Consider the following 24,895-nt stretch of genomic DNA (forward strand, 5'->3'; position numbering starts at 1 on the left):
TTTATTTACAGGTACGTATGGCTATATTTCAACTAAAAGTATTTTTATATATATAACAGGAGGAAAATGGGCCCATGGACACACATTGTCAGAGGGATGGTACGCTCTTTTTTGGAAGAATCCCAGAATACGAAGGGCAGACTGTGGTGGTTGATCCAGTCTAGAATATGTTGGCTGGCAAAGCCTGCATTACACTGAAAGAAACTCTAGAAATTTAAAAAAAGTAATATTTTGGATTTGTTTATTTTATTTTCAAAAGCCTAAGTTTTCGTTATTCATTTAGGCGTAAAATAATTAAAACTACTCTATAAATGACAATGTTCACTTATACCATAAAAAAAAATATGTACTTTCAGGATTATAAAAAGATCCTTCATTCGAGTTCCGTCTTCAAACTTCAGTCGCGTGTGAACCGCGGTCTTAATCAGACGCTTAACCTAGTTTTTTTTTATATTGGTAATAAAATAAAATCGTAAATAGATTATAAAGTGACGGTTATCCGTGAAAAGGGACTAAATACTTTTTAGTGATGTGATTAAAATGATTTTAAGACAATGCAATTTGTACTTAGAATTAATGTGTTTAATTAATATGTTGTCTTGGAGTCATATTTTTACGTTGTGTTTATATTTTTTAGGTAAGTTAATTGTTTTTCGAGTTTTGGTCATACGTTTTATTATAGGAATTATTGAATTATGATATTAACGCTAAAATAAAGCTGGACAATAAAGAGTGTCTTGAAACATGTGCAATTCTCTTCTTCTCTTTCTCATCACGTTTCATGATGTTTTTTCGTATCCTCTCTAAATTATTTAGGTGAAATCTTGAAGTAATTCAATTTCATTGTTTATTATTCAAATCATTGTTTATTATTCATTTTAGTCCAGTCAAATTATGGCTAAAAACGGGTTAAATAAACATGAGCGAACACAGTTTGGGGATTTTGAGAATCGATAGGGGGGTGTATTCTGAGCATAAATTCCAATTTGAGGGGTTGTACTGAGGTCAGCTCAAGGTCATTTCGATGGAAACGCGTTTAATTCGATATCTCGAGAATGGTTAGTGTTAGGCGAAAAATTGTAGAGACCTTTTCTTTTCCTAACTAAATTTACTAACTTTTTTATTTGAAACTTTTTTTATAACATTAATATTTTTCAACTTATTACTCCCGCAAGGCAAAAAATTTACTTTTTTTTTTCATTTTTCGTCGTTTTCTCCAGAACCATTCAATTTTATTAAATTTTACCGATCATCGAAGTGTAGATCTTTTAATTATGAACAATTTTGTTCTTAAACTTTTTTCCGTAATGCCAATACCTTCGGAGTTATAGATTACTTTACCGAGCGAAGTCCGCGCCACTCAGAATACCCCCTATCGATCCTCAAAATCCTTTGAAAATTTTTATGTTAAAGCAAACAAATGTACCTTATGTTCGTGTTATATAGAGGATTTCGTTATAACGAATGACGTTATAAAGAATTTACATTGTATTTACATCAATATAGGCATAAACACTTCCTGTTTTTGAAAAATTCATTCTGTTGTTTTCAATAGTAATAAAAATCTCTGGGTATTTTAGTAGAACTCTATAAATAGTAAATATTTACGCAAAGTTATATTTGTAGTGGTTTTATATTTTGTAATATTCCGAAAATAAATATAAAATATGACTGATTTACACTGCGTTAAAAGAAATACAGTTCAATTAAAATAATTAAATAAACAGAAGGGCAACTGGCGGCTATCGTGTGTTCCCTTCCAGGTAACCTCTCTTTATTTGTCAAAATAAAATTTCCTACGTAATTCATACAATTCGATGTTTTTAAGACTATTTTACACTAATTTAACGTAGACATTGATCAATATACTTTACTTTATACTTTATATATATATATATATAATTTACCCAAATTAAATACCTAATTTTTAAATAGTTTAATCGATTGACCTTTTTATATTGCGACAGTGGCGCGGATTTCGCTCGGTAAAGTAATCTATAACTCCAAGGGTATTGGCATTTCGGAAAAAAGTTTAAGTACAAAATTGTTCATAATTAAAAGATCTACACTTCGATGCTCGGTAAAATTTAATAAAATTGAATGGTTGGGGAGAAAACGACGAAAAATTGAAAAAAATGTAAAATTTCTGCCTTACGGGAGTAATAAGTTGAAAAATATTAATGTTATTAAAAAAAAGTTTCAAATAAAAAAGTTAGGAAATTTAGTTAGGAAAAGAAAATGTCTCTACAATTTTTCGCCTTACACTAACCATTCTCGAGATATCGAATTAAACGCGTTTCCATCGAAATGACCTTGAGCTGACCTCAGTACAACCCCTCAAATTGGAATTTATGCTCAGAATACACCCCCCTATCGATCCTCAAAATCCCCAAACTGTGTTTGCTCATGTTTATTTATTTCGTAATTTGACTGGAGTATTTGTTAATGCAATTTCCTAGGCCTGTCATTTAATATTCTTTTTTCGAATTTACATTTTGGCGCAATGCCACAGACTACGAAATGATTTTTGTACTATACCTTAATTCATAGAGTTAGGACAAAAGAGTATGTTTACATTAGCAAAATGTCAGGAGTATTTTTTTCCTTGACCTTGTTATTTCCCAGTTTTTTATGTTCCTATTTATAAGAAAAACAGATAATAATCAGTACATTGAGCAGCGTGCGCTTCGAGAGAAAATAATTACATAAATATAAAATTTTATTATTAGAAAAAATATTAGCACAAAAACTAAGCCTTCATACTTGACCTTCATTATATTAAATTTATTATGTTAATATGGTCAATGCGTAATTTAAAATTCAGGTCAACTTTCGATGTTTAATTTACATCTTCGGCTATTATATTTAAATAAATTTGCAATTCAGGTTAATATTTTTATTACCTTAATATTTATTTCGTTTTAGTGCACCCTAAACTATTTTAGAATTACAGTTAATATCTATTATAACTACATCGAAGGGACTACTCATATTTGGTCGTAAAAACCGATAGTCTTAACAGCCGATGACGTTGTAATTAAGTACCTAATACTTAGAATTCAGCCGGGACCTTTGATTTTGGTCAATATAACCGGTATGTTTTTCTAAACGATGTCGTCGTAAACGGTTTTGTCTGTATTTAGGTTTTAATGTAATACCAATTGCTTAAAAGTGTTTGGTTAAGAATTATAATTAATTCATTCATTTAGCCTATAGTAGGATATTTCTGCAAAATAGTGTCCTTTCAAATAATTTAATGATGGCATTTTATTACCACTAAGTTGTATCTCAATTCAAAAATTTGAACCTTTTGAATCTTTACGATTGATATCTGACAAATTAATTAATTTTTTGAATTTTTTCGTGTTTAAACATATTTTAAAGCGGACAATATAAGTATTATGATAATATTCGTTGTTGTTTAATAACACTGTATTTTGTTAAACTTTTGTAGTGTACTTTATTCCTAATAATTGAGTGAATACAAGTTATAAAAATCTCAATTTCTCCTAATCTGAAATATTATGGCATCGAAAGAATAATAATTATATACCTACTACTAGTCGTCATTTTTATTGTATGTTAACGTTACGTTGCCGTTTTGAAATCGAGTTGAGATGGCCTTAGGCCTTAGCCTTGTGGTGGACTAAATCCAGGAGGGACTAGAGAAGGGACAAGGTTCTCTTCTTTGCACGCCAGAAACTAATAAACATAAAACATGGTAATATATCGAAGCTGTGTGCATCCGGCGGCTATTGCTTTCAGCCAAACCTACTAACTAACCTACGAACTATGACAACTGTATTACAATGCAATTTTGACATACGGAAGTTTTGCGCTAAGTGTCGTTTCTGAATCTCACCCTAAGAGTAACATAGAGTAGTGAAATAAAGAAGAAACGAAAGTAATCATAAATCTATATATCTATACAAATGAAACCCGTTTTCCGTTGTCACGACATAACATGAAAACGGCTTGCTTGTTCTTACGGAGAGACAAATTGAAAAAAAAATAGTAAAAAGGCTAAAAACAACACTTTTCTATATTCCCATACAAAGTATTCGTAATAATACTTAAAATTTAATTTGAATTTTAATACCATACCATAAAGTTCAAATGTGTGTGTAAATGTGATGGTGTGAATGTGAAGGTAAATTTTTATTTTTTGACATAATGTATTTGTTGTCTTATCAACTTTCTTTTTTTTATCTTACTAGCTAGACCGGTGTCCCGAATAGCAGAATAAGTATTTAAAAAAAATAAAGAATCGACTGATAGGCGGTACGATGTTCGCCAGGCCAGCTAGTATATTATAAACATAAAGTTAATTAATTGTTATCGATGAAAATTAACCAATACGGCGGTATTTAAAATATCGGTTTATTTAAAATTAACTACATTAATATCCTGAAAGCAACGTTATCAATAATTTGCATGTCTGTTTGTTTTTCGTGTTGATACTTCGTGACTGACAGATTATGCCGGCGTCTATAACTCGCTGATAACGAGGTAACCGCGACATAAATAGACAAGCTGTATAATTTCCTATGTATGAGCTGAAAAATAATAGAGATTTTTTGACATTTTACTCGTTGCTAACTCGCGATTCCCATTGCGAAAGAACTTTGAAATCACGTTTATAGTTTTTGAGTTTATAGTTACCTGGAAGAAATCGTTTTTGTATAAGGTAACGAAGTGTAAATAAATAAATAGGAATATGTAAATTAAACGTTATAAATGGGCAAAACATCAAGATGCACAGATAAAAGGTGGACTTTAAAAGGCAACTATATGGACCAAGGAGGACAAGAGGGCGACCTAATAACAGTGGATAGAAGATGTAGAGATAGAACCCTTAGCAGGAATGGAGAAAGAAAGCCATGGATAGAGTTATTTTCAAATAGCTTGAGGAGGCCCTTACCCGTGAAGTGGTTCCGATCAATGGTACTGAAGGAAGCTAATAATAAGTAATTTTTGGAAGTTATACTTCCATTGGCGCGTTAGGGAAAAATCATGAGAGTAAATTTTTACAATGCGCGCGCACACCGTCATAGTCAATATTTTAAAATAAAAAAATGTTAATTTCTTGAATTATGTAGTAATAATTTTTAATAATAATATAATATTTAACTAGATAATGCGTTATAATAAAACTTGCAATGTATTGAATACCTTTTTTTCTATTGTTAGTTTCGTTTTTTCTACAAACGTAGAATAAGGCGAAAAATTAAAAAAAGGTTTTTATCTTGTTACGCCAAAGAAGTATAACGCGTGTACATAAGTATACATGTTTTTTTTATTATTGATTGGAAATAAACAGGCTCTAATATTTTTAACAGCTGCATAATATGTTATCTAATGAATTTTCTCCAGTTTACACCTGAACACGTGATTGTTCTTGGAATTCTGCATTCACAGGCTCTGCAATCCAAAAGTTACACATCATGTGCCAATTATTCTTTCAGCTGGCTTTCAGCTGCAGCAGGTTTAAGCTAAAATATCATTGGTCTTAGTAAATAAGTTATAAATTTCTTCTACGTCCTGGTAAACAGTTTTCTGTTTATGTTACTATCATTCATATTATTTTTTTAAATCTATGGATAAAATAAATACACTTTATTCAGATGTGTCTTTAAAGTAAGTTTACACATTTTGGATGGCAAAAATAAATTTACATAATTTTCTTTATGTACCCACACAACCGAAAGCCTCAATTAATTTGTTATTATAATGACATTTACGTAGAAGCTTATATCAAGTAACAGCTCTACAAATACTGTAACTACTACTACTGTAAGTAAAGTTCATCATTTAAGCGCATAATGCGGCAAGATGCTCATCTGATGTTAAGTCATCATCTCGCGAGTGCGTTGCCGGCCTTTCAAGAATTGGTACGCTCTTTTCTTGAAGTCGAATTGAAATACTAAATTCGTTTGTTAGATACAAATACGTCAATTAAATTTTTATGTAAATAATATTGTATAGTATTATTATATTATTACTAAAGCGCAGCATACAAAGCTACAAGTGTGTCAAAGATCGATGAAACGATGTGTGATAGGGAAGTAAAGAATAGACAAAATAAAGAATACAGCTTTAAGAAAAACAACTAAGGTAACAGATGTTACAATAAAAACAAATAAACAAAAGTGGAAATGGGTGTTGCACGTGGCAAGAAGAACCGAAAACTGGAGCAAAAAAGTACTAAAAGGAGCTAGGCCGGCAGAATTAGGCTTAACGGACCAAATGAGCGTCTCGCGGAATCTGAGTCCACACTAAATACGTAGATACATATATCATGTATTTAAAATTTTCAATTTTCTGTAACATAAGTTATTTACTACTATTAATATTATCGAATTTTGAACAAATTGACAAAACGGTTGTACTAAAAGACTAAAAATTTAGAGCAATAATGCTATTTACAATAAAAATATAAAGCGTTTTCCTAAATATTAGTACTTAGTTGTGTATTTGAACTTTCTTAAAACAAAATAAATTTAGCAATCATGGGGCGTACAACAAAAAGTGTGGCTACATAACATACAGACCCGAATAAGAAAAACTATTCATGTAAAAAGGTATCTTACGATATATAGTCCTATAATAATACTAAGCATGGCTACATAATCGTCATGACACTTTCTAAAGGGACGTTGAAAAGCTGGGGATTAAAATGATAAAGATACTTATGGACGTCATTCATGTCAGTATTGTAAATGTATTTTCATTATCATATTCTATTTATAGTATTATTAAGTCCTATATAGTTATCAAAACAACGGGTGGTAAATTGATTACGAACAATGTTCAATATTTTATTGTCTTGTAATCGTAGAACGAGTTTCCTGGGTTTCCCGCGCTGTGTGGCCTGTCATGTGTCATTTCGCAATTTGACGTCTATCGGCACAGCACTACGAAATTTTGAGTTTTTGACAGGGACGTATATAATTTGTGTTTATGTTTATTGGTTTACACAGTTATACACAGATTTTTGAGTCTAAAACCACGGTTTATATAGTCACTTCTTTATGGCCCACTAATATAAAATTGTTTTAGAATACTTATTTAAATTAGAACTCACCATTTAGATTTATTATGCCTCCGGTAGCTCATTAAGAAATCTTGGGATTAAACACTCCTCTACACACTCTTATCTATTGCCGCCAAGTGGTCACCGTTGGAGTGCTAAATCTATTTTCAATAACATTCTGCTGGAGGTTTTCAGCCGTTATAACTTGCTTTAACAACTACCCCTTCCCAAATTATATTTTATCCTTTACACTCATTAAATAACAATATTTAAAAAAGTGCGTGCGTACAAAGTACACATGTCAGAAATGAAACTTCTTTGGCAAACAAATTTTTAAGTCTTGTCCATATTTATACCAATCTTAAACTTTAGATTTCCGTGACTTAGAGGGAGGGAAAAAGGAAGTTAAGAATTTAATTAATTTAATTGTTATTAAAATTTTAAAAGTGTCGAAAATTAATACAAATTATTAATTTAATTTATTTATTTGATGTTACATTTTAATGGTATATCATTTTTTTCTCAAATCAAGGGCGGAAGAGAAGAACTGGAAATAAACTCTCCGCCACTCTTTTTAATCGCCAAGTGTTTTTTTTACACAACGTTTGTAAGGAGCTGCAACCATTACACCATGTTCCACAAGACATCTTAAGTAATGAATAATAACAAAATAAATTTAAAAAAAAGATTCGTCCTCTATCAGCAGGAGGCATGGTGAAATTGGACCACGCACTTCGAATCGTTCGGCGTTTATCGAAGCAACTAGTCTCTATATACACTCCGATTTCCTTCATCTTAGATTTCTAGCTATTTCTCCAAGTCCACTTAGCTGGCTTCTTGACGCTTTTTAGTGGGTAAAACCGTCTTTATTAGATTAACGTTATCTATAATCGTGACATAAACAAAGTTCAGTTAATATTACAATTAAAACAACAAAACTAAAACGCGATACTGTTTTCGATGTCATGTGGCATCCTAATTTATTTTTGCTAATAAATATTTTTAATGTATTTATTTTTGCACTTAACAAATTCAACAGCTATTCCTCAGAAATTAAAAAGTTGACTAAAAATACTACTTAGTCTCTTCACAATAATATTTAGCTTACTTTTAATTTACTCTCAAAATACTGGAGTAATGCCAATTCGTTTGAAGTCACAAATGCATTATGTCTTAAATATAGGTCATGGTGTGAACATATTGACATTGGCTCAAATTATGGTCTCCAGCTGTAACTGCACACACTAAGATTGCAAAGTTTGGGAGATGAAAACACAGGAATTACGTCTCTATTGCGTTAAAAAAGCGAAGTAATCATGCTAGAGATGACATGACTTAATGTTCTATAACCCCTAGATAGGGCAGAAGGCGTCCATAGTTAGTCTCCAAGTCTTTCCGAGGGTTTCCAAGTCTTTGAGGGTTCCAATCAAGCGTCTGCTTGGGGATATAATTGGAATCTCTTCGTAGTGTATTACTTATCGAGTTCCATTTGCGTCGCGTGAAATTCTGGCTTATCGGGGTTTCTCGTCAGCGCTCCCAAAGTTGCTTGTTAGAGATCTTCTTGATACACCTTAACACCCATAGAGCAGCACAGATTTGACGTTGGATCGGAATAGATATACAATAGATACATTGGGCATGTTATCTCTAGATCTCTCTATAGTTTTGTCGTTAATAAGAGATTTACCTCAATAACTTAAGTGTATTCTGTGTACGTGTATCTGTGTAATAGCGACATTAACATCACATTCACTTGTGTTTAAATGCTTATGTACCATAAAATAGAAATGGCACCAATATCATATATAGTAACATGTGCTTAGAAGCATTTGAGATGTGGTGTTATAGTTGCTTGCTTCGTATAAACTGGATCCAGAAGGTCACTAACAAGAAAGTTTTTAATCGAGTTGGAATGTTTTTTTTGCAAATTTAACAACGGTAAGATGCGTACCTGGCACAGGACAAGACACGCTTCACGAGTCTGACGGGCAACCTACAGTAATGGAGAGGCACCAACAGAAGAGAAGAATATAGAGCTCCAAGTTTAAATATGCCCTTAAATAAACACAATGCCAAAAGTGCATTGCCAGTCTTGACTTGAGTTGCTATCGTTTATATTAGCTTGTATGTAATGTAGTTTAATTGCTCAGTCTGAATCAATATATTGAAAGAATAAACTTGCGTAAGTTTGCATAGTACCAACATTTCCATCAAAGCACTCGAGCGCGGATTAATAAATATTTATAGTTAAATCAAGAAATATCGCTTATCAATTAGATAAAACTTCCGCTCTTAGGCGATGGATAAATTTATAAAAATGCACTTATACAAAAACGATGGAGCTCAGATGAAAATTGTCTGATGACTGTCCACCACCACTATGAGGAACCAGCCCACTGAAGTAGGGTAGTAACTGTAGAAGGGTCCTTCAAAAAATGAGCCTACCAATTGGCCGGCAACGCACTTGCGAACCCTCTGGCATTGAGAGTGGCATGAGAGTATCACTTAACATCAGGTTTCGGCCCGTTTAGCCCCTGTTCAATAAAAAAAGCATCAAGTTCGATTCGATTTCTAGGTTAGCAATAATCTGTTTAGTTGAAGCCAATCAGGAGTCGTCACATCTTAAACTGTATAGGGAGAAGTTATAAACGCTTTGTGGCCATTATATCCTGACAATTTGATTCGATTGTAATCCATAAAAAAATCTATGAGCATTTGGAATAGTGGGCCTGTTGAAAAGATTTTTGATGAACTCCAACGACGACGTTCAAAATATGTAGGGCTGCGACATAATTAAGATATCTCACAATATTGCCATCTGTCAAAATATCTCTTATATTTCTCTAATGTGACAGTTCGTCTATATTTTTTGGTTAAATTTTTGTTATAACACTTAGTTAACTGAAACTCTGTTCTGCGTTATTTTTGCAGAAAGAACGGTTGAGTACTAAAATGAAAACAGTGAAACATCTGACCAATAATAAGCACAAGATGTAAATGGCAATAGCGTGAGACACCTGGTTACTACCATACAAAGGGAACAATTTAAACAGGGTATCGGAGCAGTAGTCTAGGGATGAAAGGAGAAGCAAAGGCAAGGAAAGAACGAAATAGTAACAAACGAGGAGGATTTAGAAGGTGTTTTTTTTTATAGAACGGGGCAAACGGGCAGTAGACTCACCTGATGTTAAGTAATACCGCCGCCCATGGACACTCTCAATGCCAGAGGGCTCGCGAGTGCGTTGCCGGTTTTTTAAGAATTCTTGAAGGACCCTAAGTCGAATTGGTTCGGAAATACTTCAGTGGGCAGCTGGTTCCACAAAGTGGTGGCGTGGAAAAAACTGCCTTGAAGAACGCTCAGTTGTGGAACGGCGGACGTCGAGGTGATACTGAGAGGGTGGAATTTCGTATGATGTGATTCGTTATAATTTATTTATTTATTACAGAAATATATACATTATTCTACAGACTTTGCCAATACAATGATGTCGAGAAAATATATAATAAATTATTATTAAATAATAATAATATTAGTACTTGAAAATCAGGCTAAGTTTAGATAATAACTTCATTTGTATGACCTTTTTAGGTTCTATTAAATTGAATTTTATTCAAAAGAAATCTTTGTTAAAAAATAAGATGTTTCGTTAACATACATATCAATATTTAATGTCATAATCTAATAATTAATTCAAATGCGGGTGATAAGTCGATGTCGCAAATATTTACATCACGTGAGTGCTCTCCAAAAATATTATGCTCTAGCTGCGACTACGTCTGCGCAGGATTAAAATAATATTTGTCTAAATGATGTACCGTGAAAGTTATATTTTATCTACTTTAACTACCAGAAGCGATAAAAGTATCTATTTTCATTTAGGAACCAATTTATTACTACTAAATGTGTATATGTTATAAATTATCAATTTTCATTGTTAACTATTTTGGCTATAATGGCTTACACATAAGACATAGTAATACTTACTGTGGTGGGCTTTTTTGTAGGACTATTTTAGATAAACATTTCCATCATACATTACATATGTGTAATTCTAACGGTTTTGGCACCGCACGCCAGAATAGTTCGCAGATGGTAGATGTTTTCCTACTTACTTGATAGTTTAGACAATTCACACAATATCTTTATAAACTGTAGCCTATGTGTTATTTTGATGTATAATAATCTATGTTATTGTTAAGTTTCATTAAAATCCATTCAGTAGGTTTTACGAGAAAGAGTAACAAACATCAATCTATTCTTACATTTTTTTGCGTTAATAGTACTAAAAAATATTTTTATTTACATTATATACTTTCAAATATCTACATGGTACGCAAGGCACGTTTCATTAAAACAGTGATAGAAAATTCTCACGTCTATCAAAATGCGTTATCAAAGTCTAAATTTGATGCTCAAGGTGATAGAAGATAATAAAAGTTAATTCATGGCGGATCAACTGCTCGGTGTTACTAAATAATAAATGGCTTTAGCTGTTTATTTAAAAACGTAATTGATAAAATAATAGAAGCAGGTTAAAATCACATATTTGTTTTTGGTTTGTTTGTTGCTAGGGTATTTTTTATAGGTCAGAATGGTATTCTAGCAATCACAGTACTACCAGTACCAGTTATTCTAGGAGGTGGCTTTTCTTGTTTTTTTTTCTTCCAAGAGCTCCAAGTGTGAGGTAACAAAAATGGTATCTCCATTTTTGTTACCTCACACTTAACTGTAACTGTAACTGTAACTGTGTAAAGCTGTTTAACAACTCCAAAATTAGATCCTATTGGTTAAGGGCTGTTTCAGACAAAGTTTTCATTTCGCGTGAAGATTTTCGTAGTAAATCATATCCTTCTAGTTTCTTGGAGTGACCTTGCGTTGTCCAAAACCTTAGTTGTATATTTTGGCGTAATACAACCCACCCTATATAGTATATATTGTCACCCTTGAAAATGTGTTCAAGCTTCAAAAGAAATGTTTCCAGTTTATTTATGAACTTTTATTTCTCTACATAAACTATATGTTTTATTGTCGGAAGCACTTTTGATATGATCGGCCTTAGAGAATCGTAAAGATATTTTTAGTTCTATACGTATTCGATAATCTTAAAGAAATTTTTACCTATTATGAATGCTTAGCTTAATATTTAGCCAGTATTTTAAGGAAAACACTATGAGGAAACCTGCTTATAGACTCAAACCCAAAAACTTATAAAGAAATGGTTGCCTGTAAAGTCGGTTTACAGAACGTGACAACGTGATAAACATTGATGAGACGATTACATACTTTTATGAATAAAATTTAATCATTTTTATTGACTAATGACTATTTTGTATGGATACAAATAAGGCGTGAATCCTCGGATGCATGGGCCAATCGAGTGGAGGAGAGATAGATGCGGCGCAAGCGTACAATGAGCGTAACGGGACAATCAGTCATGCGTTTTCGTGCGTGCAGCCGGCGTTCATCGATTTATTAGACGTTGTCACGTCAAAAAATTCAACTCCAAAATGCACTACAAAGTAATAATTTGATTCTTATAATTATCGATCATCCAGATCAGTTTACAACCTATGAGCTACTCTTTCTGTTCTTGTAGGTATTTAAAAATCACATGTATATATCTGAGACACATTGCAGAGTTATTCTACGTATAATTTGGCAGACTGACCTTGTACTGGGTAAATTGTTGCTGTAGGCGTTAGCAAATTTGCTCAACGATCGTACGGATTCCTAATTAAAGGGCTAACGTACAAATACAGGCAATCTAATTTAGAGTACTACAAAATTGTCTCTGCTTATGTCACAAGTAAGATTATAATCTATCTTGTATTGTTTGTCTTCGATAGATTTTTAAAAATTGCATTCATTAAGAAAAACAAATGTATTAAAAATATTACCTTTAACGCTGGCAGCTTTAAACTGCCACAGGGACCAAACTTTTTAAATTTTCTTTTTATTTATTTTTAATTATTATTACTATGTAGGTTAAGAAAATTGTAAATTTGTATATTTGATTGTTATATTTTGGTTTTATTAAACTCGACAAAAATTTTGTTGAATCCAATTTCAACTCCTTCAACAGAATACTAAATTTACACACTTAGTGTTAATTTAAAAATAAATATATCACCTCCTTAATATGCTAAATGTTTAAAACGAGAATGGAAACGTTTACATCATTTAACTAGTTGATATTTATTCCGTCACGATTTGACCGCTAAAGGGATTGATATTGTAAAATGAATTTCACCACCCATACAATACCGCCCACATTGCCCATACAATAACACACAATAACAAATTGCCCATATAATAACCCATACAATAACACACACATTGCCAAAGGGCTCGTAAGTGCCTTGCCGGCTTTTTAAGAATTGGTTCTTGAATGACAATATAGATCTTAAATAATATATCAACGCAGCAATTTTGACAATATTTACATATGTATTATTACACGTTAGAATTTATATATAAATATAAACATAATAAAGTCGTGACTTATGTTGTATGTACGTTTACACACTATTTAGCAAGGCGTGACATACATATTACGAGTACAATGTATTTTGAATACAATTGTTGAATATTTTTTTAAACATTTAGAAGAGTGGTCAGAGTTGTTTGGATCAACACCAGCAGCTGAGTTTCATCATCGGACGTGGAGGCAGAATACGAAATTCCACCTATATCACCTCGACGTCCGTCGTTCCACATTTGAGGTATCCAGCAGTATTTGCCGAGTACTACAACTTTGTGGAAACAGCTACCCACTGAAGTATTTCCAAACCAATTTGACTAAGGGTCCTTCAAGAAAAGAGCGTACCAATTCTTGAAGGGCAGGCAACGCACTCGCTAGCCCTCTGGCATAGAATGTCCATGGGCGGCGAGTATCACTTAACATCATATAAGCCCCTTTTCTATAAATAAATAATAAGATCTCTAGATAAAATTTGGAACAATTTTTGTCGTTTAAGCATAAAAAAGTTATGTCTAAAATATTACAATTCACGATGGCCGTAAAAATTATAACAAAAAGGTAAAAAAATAATGGCGCTATAAAGTGGAGACAATAATCATAATTGTAAAGTATAACTGAGCTGTGATCAATCAATATTCATTACTAATTGACATTATAATACGTGATTGTTTAAATGACCTTGTGTATGTCATAAAGGATTCTTGTTATTTGTCGATTGTCTATATGTAATATATAATATATATGCATTAGGTACCGAGGTAGTCTACTTCCCCTTTCGGACATACTAGACTTGAGATTTATGATTAACTAACGGACCCAACTGACGTTGTCCAATATATTTCAAGCGATTAGGTTATTAAACAATGTATGAAAGAACCGACTGTAGTAGTAAGTAGAACTCCACCAAAACGCATACGAAAATCATTCCAATCGGTCCAGCCGTTTAAGAGGAGTTCAGTGACATACACACGTACGGTAGGTCTTTTAAGTTAGATCAAACTGCACACGGTGTGCAAATTTGATTTAAATCGGTTAAGTAGTTTAGGAGTCCAAAGCAGACAAACGTGACGCACGTTCAATATGTAAAAGTGAATTACATAAAACGCGTGGAGAGCAGTGTTGGCCTCGTGGCTTCAGTGTGTGACTCTCATCCTTGAAGTTGTGATGACGATGAATTTTACATTCCTTCCTTCTATACACTCCTTCACATTCCTTCTATGTGGGCTTTTAACATTCGCTCGAACGGTGAAGGAAAACATCGTGAGGAAACCGGCTTGCCATCAGACCTAAACACTTGACGGCGTGTGTCAGGCACAGGAGGCTGATCACTTACTTGCCTATTAGATATAGAAATGATTATAAAACATATAATAAAAAATATAGTATGATATTTATAATAATAGTATAGATTTTATTGTAAGATATAAAACTATGTTACTATGTATGTGAATGACACTGATCGACTTATATTTCGAAGTTTTTTAAAGATAATTTCTCCTAATTATATATAAAAACTAGGTCAATATCGAATAATCTTCCATAATGGACAAAGCTACTGCGTCTTAGATCCGACTCGACAAACAAGTTGGCAATTAAGTAAATTGGAATAGTTGACAGTATCTACAATGAAGGTTCACACGTGGAGTATACTCGTATTTAGTAAACATATGAGGCAAATACATATCGTAATTCTTAGTCAATACTGATCTTTCAGATTCACAGCTTTTTAAACTATGTACATATACTTCAGCAAGCTTACCACAAAACTTTAATACCGATTAAATTGACGCAATAATTCGTTTACGTCGTGTAAGGGAAACCAAATTTTGACGTATTTATTCGTAGCGTTGAGGTCGCCATGATGGAATTACGAGATACGAAATCGGAACCGCAGTTTATTTATATAATTTAAAATGGCAGTCTTGACAGTAAAATTAGAATTATTCAAATAATTTTAACATTAAAGACCGGCAACGCACCCACTTCCACACGGCTATGCAAAAAATCATATTTTACATCCAATGATAGTTGAAAACAAACCAAGTATTAGTAACTAAATCACGAGTTAATCAAATCAAGGGTAAACAAAACCATAGGTAAATCAAAGTTGTATCTATACTAATGACAATGTTCCTTGTTTTTAAATGGTATAAAAAAGCATTATGTAATATGATATGTATGTTTTATTTCAGTTCAACCATGTCAAGGAGTCTCCGTCGTGCTGCTAAAGAGCAACATCACCAGGCTCACAGCTCGTTCCATACATGCAGCTGGCTACCACCTACACACAGTCGAACATTTGTAAGTTATTACGATACCTATAGGCAGTATATGTACGTTTTGTAAATGTTATGTAAAACCGTAATTTTCATAATCGCTAGGCCTCTTTTCGCATATACGCAATAATAATGCACAAACTTTCGGACCCCGTAGACCCTCTACGACGTAGCAAATATGTACTTCGATTATGAGGTCTAAAATATATTACCTTATAATGTTATCGCATTTTAATATGGAATTTTTTCAGGTCAGTAATGGACGCACCCAATCTAGAACATGTAGCGGTTGAAGATCTGACAAAGATGCCTAATCTGAAATCATTGTAAGTTTAGCCTAACTATTAATATCCATTTATAAACAAAAGAGTACCATTGTATTACCGTATTACATTCAATTAGAACGTTGAATGAAAGAACTAAACACAATTTGGTAATAATACAATAGCAATAGAAAGAGATAAAACAAATGTATATACAAAGCTAAACAACTTACATAGACAAACAATATATATATATGAAACATAAGTAAGTACATTAATAGACAAAAAGAAAACTGAAATTTAACATTAAACAAACGTATATAAATATATGAATTGTCGTTTTATAATAAAATATAAACTTATATATACAATTAATATAACTATTAATACAAAGAAAAAACTAAATTGATGACTAAACAAAAGTCAAGTCTTCCCGCCTCTTCCAATTTTTCCTCACATCCTCACATAATTAGTGTCATATAAGAAAAAACCCGAAACATTTCCGAATTACATAATGGTATAAACAGGTGTTTCCCAACCGTTTTATAGCCAAGCCCACCTTAGCCCTTCTTAAATTCAATTCTAACATAAGTTTGTACTGAAACCCAGTATGTAAATTTTCAAACTTACGTAAAACTTAAATTCAAATTCCAAATATTTTCGAATAACTTAACAATCAAATTTCATAAAAAGATTAACGTTCTTTTGTTTTATAACACGTTTAAAATAACACAGAGATCACATATTATATTAATAAAATAAGCTAAAGAATTTATAATAGCCATAAATTTGAATTGGTCCGGTTCTAATGATAAAGTTTATAACATAATTAGTGCCTAAAATAAGTTATTGCTTTCTGTGTGCATGCGAATATTCCTTGTTTATCGAATTATTTATGATAAAGCATAGATTTCAATTTATGGCAGTGATTAATTTTTACGACAATTTCAGAATATTTTGCACTTAGTGACTTCATTGGTAATCATACAAACATTATTTTGTATGATAATGCAATTTGAATTTGTTTGATGGTTTTCCTAGTGGCGCTACAATCTTTTCACGCTTGGGCCTCAGATGTCTGTATCTGTTTCATGATCATTTGTCAATCTCACTGACGTAACTATACAATCTGGGGCCCGTGGCAAATCTTCCGTCGTGGCAATTCTTTTGATGGCCCTATCAGTAAAAATCGTCACGTTGTACTCAGTTTAATTTTAATAAACTTCGAAATTTTCAGCGTACTCAATTACACGTTGTATATGTCCCACTAATGGCCATAGGCGAGTGGAATGGTCTGTAGTCCCCACGCTAGCTCAATGCTTATTGGAGACTTCACATTCTTCCATAATATCTCTTGGGCAGGGGCCCTCTTAAGTCGGGGTCATTTTGCCAGCCCTGCCACTATTGTTACGCCACGGGTTATCTAATAGGCAAGTAGGTGATCCGCCTGTGCCAGACACACGCAGTCGACTTTTTGGGTCTAAGGAAATAATAATACTAAACAATAAAAGTTATTAGTGTTTTGTGCTAGACACAGTTGATTTCGGGTTTTATGTTAATATTCAGAAACAAGACTCCCCGCTAAATCTAAATCTCACCTTTAGATGTCATTTTCTCATGTTTTCCTTTACTTTATGAGCATATAAAATGTCATGATGAGGTCAAAGGTAACTTAAGACTATTTAATAATACTTCTATAGGAATTAATTAGCAAAGTGGGTGTTCATGGGCGGCGATGTCGCTTAACATCTAGCGATCCTTCAGTCGCAATCTATTTCTAACTTTATGAGAAAACTTTTAGTTTTACATGTAAGAGCTGGTTCTTGCATAACTATGATTCCATTTGTTCTGTCATCTACAATCTGCACTTACAAATCACTATGATGACGTCATAAACCTGAAACGCGCTTACGAAGCTATTCCGGCCTCTGTGTCTGGTCGAGAATCCTCTCTTTAGGTTGGAGGAACAAGAGGCCATCCTTCCTCCACAGTTCACAAAAAAACAGAGGAATAATTACGAAAGAGTTGTTGATTGTAAAGAATAAATAATTTCAGATTTATAACACAAGCGCCAAGGCTGCACAAGATAGCTCCGCTCCCAGCTCTGCCAGAACTACGCACATTGTACGTATGTATGTTTCTTATATGAGCTTTTTATTATAAAAATAAACAAATCAATGGCGCTACAACCTTTTTAGGTCTGGGCCTCAGATTATCTGTTTCAAGATCATTTGGTAATCTAATAGGTAAGCAGGTGATCAGCCTTCTGTGCCTGACGCACGCAGTTGACTTTTTCGGTCTAAGGCGAGCCGGTTTTCTCACGATGTTTTTCCTTCACCGTTCGAGCGAATGATAAATGCGCACATAAAAAGAAAGTCCATTGGTGCACATTCGCATCGAACCTACCACCTCAGGGATGTGAGTCGCACGCTGAAGTCACTAGGCCAACACTGCTCATTATTACTTAGCTTTATTTTATTTAGATTTTATTGCTTATGGTTGAAGTTGATGGCAGCCTATTTTTGGGGAATGAATGAGAATCTCGAAGCAGTTAATTGCTTTAACTATGTCTACTATAATAAAAAATATTTAGTAATATTTTATTAAATGTATTATTATTTAAATCGATCTATGTGTTTTTGATGATGAAATTTCTATTCCAGCAACGTGCTATCCGCAAAGTTTTAAAATTCTTGGACGTTCATAAGTTTAGCGGGCCATCCCATAATTGCGCTGCGTATTTCCTTTTCGGCACAGTTCCAAGTGCTGGAAGACTAATTCAATACCTCAGTTTCCTAATGCGAACGCTCTGATCCGTCCAACTATCGCCCAATAGCTATAACCTCCTGGGGTATCTAGAGGGCCATCAGCTGGTAACCTTCACGTTTACCTTACACATAGGTGGGCAGAGGTAATATTGGCAAGAGTTTGGAAATAGTGAGAGCCTTCGATCGGATGTAGCATAGACCGCTGCTTTCCAAGCTCGTATGCGCTCCCCGAAAAATTATGCAATTACATTTGTTGAGAACTGGATGCCAAAATCTATTTAACCTATTGTGAGGATTGAGTAATTTCAAGATGCAATACATCGAACATATGGATTATAGTTTGGTTTGGAATATTTATTATATTTATAATTTACAGTATGGTGACGACGTCAGGTCTGGTGGAAGCCCCAAATCTCAGTCATGTGCATGATCACCATCGGCAGGGGACGAACAGTTCCTTGTCTTATTTGCAAGCTATGTAAGTTTAAACTAAACATCAAAACTGTTTTCGAAACAGAAGTATGAATTTGTTAACGGGTTGAAGTTGCGTACATGTGTACATGAGTATCTTTATGCTAGGTTCGTGGTTAGTATTTTCAATATTTAATAATGTGGCGTCAGGTTCAAATAGTGATTGAAGCCAAAAATTAAAATACAATATTGGGATCTCATAAAAAATTAAAATATTTTTTTTTTCATTCTTTATTATTTTTATATTGTAGTAACTGACCCGGCAAACGTCATTTTGCCACGTATGTTATTTCTAGGAATAATATATTGTAAATTTGTTAGATATTATTATTACTAGCAACAGGGTTATTATGCCAGCGCACGTAGGACCGCTGTCGTGATACTTCGATCGTATCAAACACACTTTTATAAGAGTTTTAAAACACTCACCCACTAATATACTATAATGTCTCCTGCATGGCCAGTCTTAATAATTATATATAATCCGCTGTAGCCGAGTCTACAAAATATTGTCATTAATAAAAACTATTGTTTTGTTTTAGTGATCTCGAGGGTAATCACATAAAGCGAATACCTGCTCATGCGCTGCGTGTTCGCGCAGATCAAGTGTAAGTCACTAGGTACATATATGTTTTATGTTTTTATTTAATTATCGAATAGTAGACTGGCCTACAACCATTTTGGTGCCGGGGATTTTAGACTTGATTTTAAGTATGCTTACATTGTGACATCAAAATTTTTATAGTTTTTTTTCTATCAGCTCTAGTTTTCGAGATAAATAAAAAACAAATTTCACAATAAATATATATTTTTATAGCATCAATAATTTGTCTTTTGAGCGATTTACTCGAATTAAATTGACTTGGGCAATCTCGCACGATTCCCCAGCAGTAGTCGGTCATATAAGTGTCCCAATAATAACACATAATTATGTGTTACTTCTACAAGAATATTGTATATTATACATTATACAGCCTTATCGTGAATTCTAGGCAACTCATATCAGATATCATTCAGGGCAAACTGGAGGAAAATACAATTTTGTTGTATGGTTATTTTTTTTTAAAGAGGGAAAACGGTCAGTAGGCCCTATCTGATGTTAAGTGATATGAAGTCCGCCGCGATACGTACTATCAATACCTCTGAAGTTTTAAATTTTTTGAACATCCCTCCACCAACCCCCACCGAACTTGTCTCTCGTTAATACATTTTTAATTACTAGTTGTAAAATTTAAATAATCGTCCAGTTCTTTTTTTAAATATATGGGAAACGTTCTGACAGGAAAAATAGTTAAAAATATAAAATTAATTTACAGGTCATTAAACTACAACCTAATAGAGGAAGTACCAGCGCACGCGTTCAAGAATGCACAGATATCCAAATTGTATGTTAATGTTACATATACATATATAGCATCGGATTAACTCAGACACGTTTATTGATATAATTATTTTCAGGAGCTTCAGAGGAAATCCGAATTTAAGAAAACTAGATGAGCATGCCTTCGCTGGAAATCTTCTACTACGACAACTGTAAGTCTTTTATTATGAATTGTCTATGACTACTATGTTATATCTTACTTTAATACTATCTCTTACTTGACGCGCTGTTTTTCTGGTTTTTTTTTTGCTTAACAAAATTGCTAGTATTTAAAAAAAAATTGTAACATTTATGTTTATCAATATTTTTATACATTTTAGATAAAAGAGCTTGTAACATATACCGTAGATATAGTATTTTGTAGTCTAAGTAATAGAAGTATAGCATTATTTACTAACAGTTCTGCACCTGCATAAGTCCTGTGACTTGTACAGTATAATATTTCTTATCTTTATTTCCTCAATACTATATTGTTTCTGTACGTGTTCAGTTTAATAACTCTTAGTTACTTTATTTTTCCAGAGATTTAAGCAACACTGCCATAACCTTTCTTCCAACGAAGGGACTTGAGAAACTAGAAACGTTAAAGATCGAAAAGACTCCTTCACTTAAATACATTCCATCTATATATGAATTTCAAGTGAGTATTGAATTTAAAAATATATATTGGATATAATTTTTGTTAACAAAACCAGTGTCGCTAGGCATTTGCCTAATCTCGTATCGATATCATTTAATTTTTACTAATAGGCAAGTAGGTCACCACAACACACGCAATCCATTTTTGTCTTTAGCTGATCCCTTTGTTGTTCATAATTCGTAGCTTATTTTTAAATAGGTTTTAATATAATTTTATGACAATTGAAACCTACGATTTTGTAACTCTTTGGTACCTTTTTTTTTTTTTTTTTTTTTTTCGTGGGGAAATGCGTTATGCATACCCTCCCGCGGCACGGTTGACCTTGGTGGGGAAGGGTTACTAAAACCCCACGGCGCCACCAGCAATCGCCCGGGGCAGGACACGGTAACAGCGTAGCCTTGTCCGCATGGTACCTTACTAACTAGCATTGATTATAAACATTTGTCAGAGCCTTGTACGCGCACACCTGACGCACCACTTCCATTGCTGCGCGTTTGCGTTCCCTGAAAGACACAACCCAGCGAGGCACGCATTGTATGAAACTCAGATGGCGAATATGGCAAAGGTAACTTTTATTTAATGTAGGAATTTTTGCCAGATTAAGCAAAATAGTCTAAGGTATAAGAGGACGCTTCAGAAGAGTTGTTCGGATTGAGTTTCATCGGACGTTAAGGCAGAATACGATATTCCACCCGTATCACCTCGACGTCCGTCGTTCGACAAATGAGCGTTTTTAAGGCAATTTTCGCCGCGCACCACCACTATGTGGAACCAGCTGCCCTCTGAAGTATTCCCGAATTAATTCGAATTAGGGTACTTCAACAAAAAAGTGCATCTACTCTTAAAAGGCCGGCAACGCACTTGCGGGGCGCGCTCTGGAAATGTCAGTGTCTATTCGCGGTGGTATCACATAACATTAGGTGTCTCCTAACCATTTGCCAATTTACATTTTTTTTAAAACTATTCAACCTTTTGATTCAACCAGACCTCATGGTCAGGGGAAAACCGGCAAATATCATAATAAATAATTGAGTGTCTCTATGCATGGACAAATATACTAAAATTATTCTTTTTTTGTTTCTATCAAAGACAATTTAAGTAATTATTATAGAGTGAAACTTCGCTTTCCATTTTATAAGCTCATAATGTTCGTCGAGTGTTCAAAGCTTTTATAAGATACAATTAAAATTATTGAAAATAACGACAAAGCAATTTTCCAGAAATGTGGTAAGAGCTACAAAAACACTCCATCCAAGACACGAAGATCACTGCCACCAGAATATATGAGACTATCAACGGTACCAATGCTGTTAGTATCTAACCTACAAATTAATACATAATTTTACAAGTAGTAATGTGAAAAGTCGAGAGAGTGAACTAATTTTAATTTAAAACCTTTATTGGAAAGTGTAATTATTAATTTATTGAATTTCCAGTATTTCCATAAATAGTTTTAATAATCTGCTCAATTGACAAAAAAACGTATACACATTTAAACACAAACAAAAAAACACAGTTAACAATTATTCTATGAAATAAAATTAATTAAAGTATCGACTAACTTGTCGCACTTTGTGTTCTTACATTGCTAAATTGTTAATAATTTATACTAGAAATTCTGGAGAAACAACATCCACAACCAGCGAAGAGTATGACGGTACGGAAGAAGAATACTTCTCGGATTCCTCCAGTTTTGAAGATGACGGTCCAGGAGACTTCCACGACCCGGTTAACAGAAGTCTTGGTGTTTCTTCATTTGCGGAGTGCGGAAGTTTTAGCCATACGTAAGTCCGTATTAACTAATTAATGCAAGACAATATAATAAAGTTACAGCAAAAGGCATATAAGAAAAGGGTGTTTTAGGCGACAATTATAATATAGCAATAATCGCACACCTGTAGCCAATATGAGCCCTTTTAGTTTTTACCACTCATAAATTGTAATTTAACATTCTCGTTTCCGATGATGTCCAATTACACAAGTATCACTTAGATTAACGAAGTCTTCAAAAAGTCAAGTTAGTTTTTTGTTAATCCAGCATCGCAACCCCACTACCCCTAATGTTATCTGTTTTAAACAATTAAAGTTAGTTGATACCCAGCTTCAAACATACTGTTTCATTTTGAACATATCCATACATACAACAACCGCCATCGAACTTAACTTCAGTTAAAACTATTATATTATTTTATTTATTATATTTTTTAATATATTGTATTTTGAGAGAAATCATTGAATAGTATAGGTCGAGCCTAATTAACTAAGAAAAATATTACACATGAGTGTGTCCAATATATCTACTAGTATCAATTTCTATGTTTGTATTTTGCGTTTTGCACTGAATAATACATCAATTAATTAGTAATCATAATATAATTGAACTATTCGATTACAGTCGCAGACAAATAGAATGCACACCACTTCCCGACGCTCTTAACCCTTGCGAAGATGTCATGGGCTGGTCATGGCTGCGAGCCAGCGTTTGGTTTGTAATAACCGCTGCAGTTGTTGGTAACATCGCCGTCCTCATAGTACTACTCACAAACCACACAGAGCTAACAGTCCCAAGATTTCTCATGTGCCATCTGGCGTTCTCGGACCTCTGTACTGGAGTGTACCTGTCTATGCTCGCAGTGGTTGACCTACAATCGTACGGAGAGTTCTTCAACTACGCTTACGACTGGCAATATGGAACAGGATGCAAAATTGCCGGGTTTCTATCAGTCTTTTCTGGGCAGTTATCAGTTTTTACACTAACAATCGTGACTTTAGAACGGTGGTTCGCGATCACATACGCCATTTACTTAGATAGACGGATTACATTATCAGCAGCAGCGAAGATTATGCTTGGCGGGTGGCTGTTCTCGATATTAATGGCTGGATTGCCGCTTGTAGGGGTATCCCATTATTCTTCAACGTCGATATGCTTACCCGTAGAGAGCGAGAACGTTGGCGTGGCTGTGTACCAGGGTTCATTGTTTATGACAAATGCAATTGCGTGGGTCACTATTGTTATATGTTACGTACAGATTTATAGATCCTTAGGGGGAGGGGGAGAGAAATATGGCGGGAGGGGAGCCGCCGCAGCGGCAGAAAGGCGTATTGCTAATAAAATGGCTTTGCTAATTGGAACAGACTTATTGTGTTGGGCGCCAGTTGCATTTTTTGGCGTGACTGCTTTGGCTGGCGTACCTTTAGTAGATGTAAGTCACGGCAAAGTTCTACTAGTGTTTTTCTACCCGCTGAACGCTTGTGCGAACCCGTTCCTTTACGCGATACTGACGAAGCAGTATCGTAGAGATCTCCTAACTCTTATAGCGAGGACAGGAAAATGCAATTGGTTGATACAGAAGTATAAACTAGGAACGCCCCCTCCCACCGCACAAACAAATCCTTCTGCGCCTGCGCCGCTGTTACCGCTAGTAGATTACCAAAGATCACAGTCACAAAACAAAGAGAATGGAGAAGTGATGCTTTAATTTTATACTTATTTGTAAATTATGATATTATTACTGTGTAATATTTGTTTTATTTTAGAATATTTTAATACATAATATACCTATATGTACACAGCTTTCATT

The 24,895-nt window shown here is 33.7% G+C and overlaps 1 protein-coding gene across 3 annotated transcripts; it reads left to right on the forward strand.

Moving 5' to 3' along the window:
• Window positions 1-414: 414 nt before the first annotated feature.
• Window positions 415-24,878, forward strand: LOC125049035 (lutropin-choriogonadotropic hormone receptor). Of its 3 annotated transcripts, XM_047648039.1 has the most exons (13): window positions 415-637; window positions 15,708-15,816; window positions 16,043-16,117; window positions 18,110-18,178; window positions 19,199-19,300; window positions 19,836-19,901; window positions 20,610-20,678; window positions 20,752-20,826; window positions 21,197-21,314; window positions 21,763-21,879; window positions 22,535-22,623; window positions 22,928-23,098; window positions 23,710-24,878. In XM_047648039.1, exons 1-13 carry the CDS (start codon window positions 541-543, stop codon window positions 24,791-24,793), a joined length of 2,241 nt encoding a protein of 746 aa, XP_047503995.1. In that variant the 5' UTR covers window positions 415-540; the 3' UTR covers window positions 24,794-24,878. The 3 variants fall into 3 exon arrangements, with proteins under 3 accessions (XP_047503995.1, XP_047503997.1, XP_047503996.1); XM_047648041.1 differs by lacking the exons at window positions 415-637; window positions 15,708-15,816 and having other exon boundaries at window positions 16,096-16,117; window positions 18,110-18,182; XM_047648040.1 differs by lacking the exons at window positions 415-637; window positions 15,708-15,816 and having other exon boundaries at window positions 16,102-16,117; window positions 18,110-18,186.
• The last annotated feature ends 17 nt before the right edge of the window (window positions 24,879-24,895 follow it).

This window comes from Pieris napi, chromosome 4 (assembly GCF_905475465.1).
Source record: "Pieris napi chromosome 4, ilPieNapi1.2, whole genome shotgun sequence".
Taxonomy (NCBI): Eukaryota; Metazoa; Arthropoda; class Insecta; order Lepidoptera; family Pieridae; genus Pieris; species Pieris napi.